General features: G+C 34.2%; 1 protein-coding gene across 1 annotated transcript; it reads right to left on the bottom strand.

Moving 5' to 3' along the window:
* Positions 1-203: 203 nt before the first annotated feature.
* Positions 204-3,039, bottom strand: LOC132628481 (uncharacterized). Its single transcript, XM_060344259.1, has 4 exons — positions 2,017-3,039; positions 1,339-1,552; positions 687-740; positions 204-280 (listed from the first exon to the last, which is right to left on the bottom strand). The coding sequence occupies exons 1-4, from the start codon at positions 3,037-3,039 to the stop codon at positions 204-206; spliced, it is 1,368 nt and encodes a 455-aa protein (XP_060200242.1).
* Between the last annotated feature and the right edge of the window lie 3,969 nt (positions 3,040-7,008).

Genomic DNA, 7,008 nt, shown 5'->3' with positions numbered 1-7,008 from the left:
TTGTAAATAGAACCCATTTTGGTAGAATTTAAGTTCAGAAAACTTGCCATAACCAGCAACAAAGACAAACCCTTTGAAGTTATTGACCAGCCAAAATGCATTTATTGGGGATTATTTGTGACGGAAAGCTGTTATTTTGTTGAAAACCAAATTTATGGTGGTTATTTAATAGGAGTTTGCCGGGGTCGGCATAGTTTCTCATTTTATGAACAGAAGTTCCACCCTTTCCGGTAGAAATTAAGTTCAGAGAACTTGCTACAACCAGCAACAAAGACAAAACCTTTTAACTTTTTTGAACAGTCAGAACGCATTTTATTGGGATTAGTTGAGACGCCATAATTTTTGTTTTAGTGTGAATGAATTTTTATTTTTAGTCTATGTTGTTGTTTTTTTTTTCTTTTTTCTTTTTTCTTTTTTTTCCTCTCCAATATTTGTATGAATGAAATTATGCTATGAATGAATGAAGTATTTTACTTAGTGTTAATTTTATTGTGCTGAATGTTTTATCCATTTTCCAGCATTTTAAAATATTTTATAAACAACAAAGCACATAAGTATGCCCCTAACAACATACTTATTTATTTTGTAAGCGGAAGACCTGCCGGTTCCGGCATAAATGTAAAACATGAAAACAATAGAGAGAAACAGTATTGTTATATCCCAAGGCATACATCTATTAAACTTACCAGGATGTAGTCTTTGGGATACCAATTTTGTTTTCCCGGCAAAAACTGTTATACCTGCCACAGGAGGCATAAATTATAAAAATGGATAATTAAAGTTGATGATTTTTTTAATTTTTCCTCAATGTTTTATGGTAGATAATTGTAGATTTCATGTAGGGACATTTATCTCTTGCTATTATATAATTTTTTATTATCAGCAACAAGAAGATAACAACTTTGTAAAAGAAAATAATAAAAGAAAGAATGGACAGAAGAATAAATGTGTGATAAGATGCTTGAAGTCTCAGTCTTAGTAATACCAAAGTTTTGTCATTTCTTTCAGGCAGAGTGTGCATTATGCGTCAAGAATCATAAGATAAATTCATATAAACCATGTATAAGAGTGTGATGTTAGGATGACAATTTCCTCTTCCTGTATCTTCTTGAATATGGATTGAGAGCTGGACTGTGGTTACAGGTTGCCCTAGTGTGTCCAAAGAACTTGCATCTACCACATCTGTATGTGTATTTTGTCGATTCTCTTCTTGGGCGATATCTTTTTGTTTTTGTTTTCTTCCAGGTCTTATTTTAACATCAGGCGGCGTTATTTTAATATCCATAATGTTTTGTGGAATAATCCATGAGTCTTGATTTCCAACTGATAGTATTTCACCTTTGTATGTCTCTTGGCAGGCTTGTTTCTTGAACCAGTCCGCACAGTATGTAGATTTTGGCAAACTTCTTTTGTCTATAACTGCCATGGCATGTGTGCACGGTAACCCGTCAGTTTGGAACTCCAAGCACTCACAAGTCATATTCTTTAGGTCTACATTGTATTGATATCCTTCATCTTTGACAACAAATTTGACGGGAGTTATGTTTTCTACCTGTGGAAATTGACAATATAAATGAGTGATATTTTTTGTGGCAATTTTCAGATTATGTGAGAGTTATGTCCTTTCCGACATACTTCCTGTGCAGTGAAAATAAGAGTCTACCCTTCCGGCAGAACTAAGTATAAAATAGGGTCATAGTTGTTCCTTTGTCCAGCATAACTTTTGTGTTTGGTTAATTTTAAACTATACATTGCTCATAAAACTAAGATTGAAGTGTGTGTTGGTAAAAGCTACTTACTTTCATTGTGAGCATAAAAACAGTGTCATAGTTATGCCCTTACCGGCATAATTCCATGCTAGTTAAAATAAGAGTCTGCCCCTTCCGGCAGAACGAAGTATAAAAATAGGGTCATAGTTCTTCCTTTATCCAGCATAACTTTTGTGTTTGGTTAAAATTAAACTATGCATTGCTCACCAAACTAATATTGAAGTGTGTGTTGGTAAGAGGTACTTACTTTCATTGTGAAGCCTCTACTTATCTTTTCAAGCAGAATCTTTTCAGCCCAGTATGTCAGGTCATGGGACAGTCCTGTTGCATCCAATTTTCTCTGGTAAAACCAATTTTGCAGCATGTTCTGGATGTAATCAATACATGCCATTATTGGCAACTCCCTTGCTTTCCTCAATACAGAATTCATTGTCTCGACATTGTTTTTTGTGAGCATGTTGTAACACCTGTTGGTGTGGAATGAACGTGCCCATCTTTCCGGTGGTTCTTCTTCTATGTATTCTGCAGCTTTTGGGTCGATTTTTTGTATCTGTGACATATAGGTACGAAACTTTGCCTGTTTGTAGGTAGTTGCTGCATTGTAGAACAGTGATAGGATCGCTTCGGATGGGAAATATTTCTGCAAGTTCTTCTCCATGTGGTAGATGCATATTCCATGCTGGGTATCTAGATACAGTTCTTTGATTGCAGTTGCAATTGATGCGTGGCGATCGGAAAGAATTGATAGGTTTTTGCGCGTGCCAAACACCTTTTTCACATGCCTGAAGAACCACCTGTAGGATTCCTTATTCTCAGAGTCTGCAATACCAAATGCGAGAGGAAATATGCTGTTGTTTCCATCTTTTGCTACTGCTATCATGAGCACACCGCGATATTTTGATTTCAAGAAGGTTGCATCCACCATCATTACTGGTCTGCAGTGTTTCCAACCCTCAATTGATGCTCCATAAGCGAAAAAAGCATACTTAAACTTATTGTCAGCGGTCCATTTGATGTTAGCAACTGTTCTAGGATTTCTTAATTTCACCATGTGAAGATATTGCGGTAGAAGTGTGTATTTATTTTCTGGGCTTCCTCTTATGACACTATAAGCGTGTTGGAGGGAATGCCACGCTTTGTGGTAACCAATGTGTAAGCCATATCTGTTTCTCATTTCTTCAATGACAAATTTAGGTGTTATCTCTTGTGGTGTATGGCGTACTAGGTCTGTAATGTATTCCGCTATTACTTTTGAAGTTGCATTCCTCATGTCAGAGGTGTGAAATTTATTGAACAACTATGTCTCTTTTCAAAGTTAACTACTTTGAAAAGTTCTGATCCTCTGAACCTTGAACTGTGGAAACGCCAAATGCAGGTTAGGTCAACACATCTGATGTAATATCGTTGCGCGCATGAATTTTCTACCTTGTACTGTTGATGACGAGTAATTGCAATGTTATTCATGCACTTTTTGACGGTATTTTTGTCTTTGAATAAAATGCCAACTTGTATTTGATCAATCGATACACTAGGTGTCAAAATTTTTGTATCATTTTGTATCATCTTCCTCTTTAGTGTTTTTCTTTTGTTGCATGGCTGTGTTTGTGTCTCTTCAACTGTCATGCTCGGAGTAAGTGATACAACATTCATTGAAGTTGGATGCTGTGAAAGGTCATTGTTTACAACTTGCTCAATGTTTGGCGGTTGCCATTGTAGCCGCTGAGGTGTCTGGTTAGGAGTTACTATCTCGCTCTACTCATGTGGAATCCCAAGGTTATGTCCAATAGGGATGTGTTGTTCGTCATCCAATCCAACTTTAGACATGTCTTCTTCATAAGCAATGTAGAGTTGTTTGTCCATTTCCTCTATGGTTTGTCCTTCTGTCATTAGGATAGAGTCATTATGATGTTATTGTAATGGGTTGTTCTCTGCATCAGCTGAATTGAACTCTAATATGAAATGGGAATTTCTGAAGTTGTCATTGTTGTTGAGCAGGTACAAGCAAGTGTGAAGATCAATATCGTTTGTTACACGCATCCCTTTGGATGTTTTCTCACTGGTGTCAAACCATATGTTGGCCTCTTTTTGCTGAGTATCTTGTGTATGCCCCGCAAATATCTGTTGAGTGAATTGTTGAAAATTTACACCATCATTGACAAGTATTAGCTTGGTTTCATGATTAACATAATTGTAGGCGGTGTCCCATTTTCCGTTGAAGGCTACGTAGATGCATCTTGGTGTCATTTTTATGTTAAACTTCCTGCATAAAGAGAGATTCACTTGAGAAAAAACCAAAATGAAATATATTTAAGTTGTTAGTTTTGAAAATTTAAGTTCTTCCCTTCCCAGTAGACTTTGTATGTGAAGTCATGAAGTATGCCTGAAACGGCATACTCTACCATTTTGTAAACAGAAGTTCTGCCGCTACCAGCATTCTTCAAAAACGGAGTAACTGTTTCTGCAACAGTTATTCCAATGAAATTGCAATAGTTATTTTCATGAAACTGAAAAACCTCCTTCGTCTTTATCCAATTTAAATCAAAGTCATGCAACAATTATTCCAATTTAAAATGGACTAATTTATACTTCTATATAAACCAACACAACTTTTGGAAGAAGGAAAAAAAAATACTTTACTTCTGAAAACCAGATATAATCACATACAAAATGAACCAAAATCAACATATTGTACATGTTAATGGTGGCCACGGGCAAGCACATGAACATGCCCATCTTCATAACCAAATCCATCCTAATATTGCAAATTTGCAAATTACTCATGAAATTGCTGATATCAAAAGAGACAGAGATTTTCTGAGGGCTCTTTACGGTGCTCTAAGTAGAGAAAATGATGATCTGCGAAGAGAATTACGATTTGTAAGACAGAGGTTATTCCAGCACACTGGCCAAATTGACGATGGGGCAATTTGGAATAGGTACACATGAAATTAGAACTGATGATGGTAGTTTGGTACTTATGAAGTTAGGATTTTATGTTTTGTGGACATATATATATTTAAATGTATGTTAATGAAGTGTAAGTTTCTTTAGGTTTGTAGAATTTTACTTTAATGGCTTCTAAACAGAAGTATTGCCTTCTCCGGCATACTTGTTCAGAAGTTTGTTCAGAACTTTGCCTGTAACGACATACTCTACTACTTTGTAAATTGTACTTTTGTCTCCTCCGGCATAAGTACTTTTTGTTTTGCTTAACATAATGCAATAACTGTTTTTGGTTAAAAAAAATAATAATTAAAACCTCCTCTACCTTCATCCAATTTAAATCAAATTCCTGCAACAGTTATTCCAATTAGAGGATTGACGTAACTGGACTAATTTATACTTCTATATAAACCAGAACTTTTGCCTTCTCCGGCATACTTGTTATGAAATTGGTGCAGAACATTGCCGGTAACGGCATACTCTACTCTTTTGTAAATTGAACTTTTGCCTCCTCCAGCATAAGCACTTTTTGTTTTGCTGATGATAATGCAGTAACTCTTTTTGGTTAAAAAAAAATAAAAAAAATGAAAACCTCCTCTACCTTCATCCAATTTAAGTCAAATGTCTGCAACAGTTATTCCAATTAGAGGATTGACGCAACAGGACTAATTTATACTTCGATATAAACCAGAACTTTTGCCCTCTCTGGCATACTTGTTATGAAATTGGTTCAGAATATTGCCGGTAACGACATACTATACTCTTTTATAAATTGAACTTTTGCCTCCTTCGACATAAACACTTTTTGTTTTACTGATGATAATGCAATAACTGTTTTTTGTTAAAAAAATAAAAAAAAATAAAAACCTCCTCTACCTTCATCCAATTTAAATAAAATGCCTGCAATAGTTATTCCAATTAGAGGATAGACGCAACTGGACTATTTTATACTTCTATATAAACCAGAACTTTTGCCTTCTCCGGCATACTTGTTATGAAATTGGTTCAGAACATTGCCAGTAACGGCATACTATACTCTTTTGTAAATTGAACTTTTACCTCCTCCGGCATACTTGTTCTAAATTTGTACACAGTTTGCCTTAATTCAAGTTTAAATCGATAAACATTGCCTGATTTAAATTGAATTTACTATAATTACAATTTCAAGTAAATAAGCATTGTATACTAATTTAATTAAGGTATAAAGTAATTAAAATCAGAACAAAGCAATAAATCCAATCAATTCTATTTTGCTGATTAATTTTATCATGCGCAATGTTCAATCTGAGCTATATGTCATCTATTTCTTAATAATCAGGTCGTAGAAGATGATTTTTTTCAAATATTAACAATCTAAACTCAATAAAATCGTTAAATTGAGTTGAATTAAGATTTGTACCTTTTACTGATGTTGTAGCAGCAAAATCAATTGAGAAATCTAGCTTGAAACAACGATTTGAATGTGAAAAATTGGGAACGAAGTTGGGCTGGGTTAACGATATGAAAGAAGGAATGGATTTGAGAATAACGATATTTGTTTTTATATGTAACGGTTAGGGGTAGTAATGTCTTTTTACTATATTGCTTTTGCTCGGAAGGACAATAATTAAAGACCACCATTTTGAGGGGCAAAATCTAAAGACCAGCCCAAAAGAGGGGCATTCGCGCCAATTGCCCAAAAATTATTTCGTGCCTCACACAACTGACACTAATTTTGTGAGGTTTTTCTTGTCTCACAAATTAGCGGACCCAAAAGTGTAAGATTTGGATCCAACTTGTCATACAAAAGAATCTCACACACTAAAAACTAATGTCGTTTGTGTGAGGAACAACTAAAGTTTTGGTTAATTCTATGATAATTTTCCTCTATTATTTTTTTGAAAATTTATGGTAAAAAACTATAAGATCTTTATTTAAAAAAAGATAATTACTTAGTCAATGTATAAATACTAAGTCAATGTGTTTGATAGTGTCTGATGGTTCAATGTGTTTGATAGTGTCTGATGGTTAATTTACATTCTAATAATACTCTTTTTGTTTCAATTTATGTGTCTTAGTTACTATTTGAAGGGTCAACAAATACTTTCTTTGAGCATGATATTTTATATACATTTTACATATTTGAACTTTTAACTATTGTGACTTATAGTATTTTTTTTATAGTTTCTAAATATGTAAATTTTATTTTTAAAAAATTAAAAAATTTATGTCTGAATTAACACAGAACATTAGTTGAGTTTGAAGGCTATTAATAAAGTTTGGCTTTAGGCTCCCAATAATCTTGAGCTGTCTGAAC

Source organism: Lycium barbarum, chromosome 2 (assembly GCF_019175385.1).
Source record: "Lycium barbarum isolate Lr01 chromosome 2, ASM1917538v2, whole genome shotgun sequence".
Lineage (NCBI taxonomy): Eukaryota > Viridiplantae > Streptophyta > Magnoliopsida > Solanales > Solanaceae > Lycium > Lycium barbarum.
Note: the sequence above shows the minus strand (reverse complement) of the source record. Positions and strands in the feature narration are given on the sequence as shown.

Bases quoted from the DNA above. Each gene is read 5' to 3' on its own strand.
- LOC132628481 (XM_060344259.1), bottom strand. From the start codon at position 3,039: ATGAGGAATGCAACTTCAAAAGTAATAGCGGAATACATTACAGACCTA. The intron at 1,553-2,016 runs GTAAGTACCTCT...CAATTTCCACAG, and splicing joins GTAGAGGCTTCACAATGAAA to GTAGAAAACATAACTCCCGT. The intron at 741-1,338 runs GTGAAATACTAT...CTCCTGTGGCAG, and splicing joins CTGCCAAGAGACATACAAAG to GTATAACAGTTTTTGCCGGG.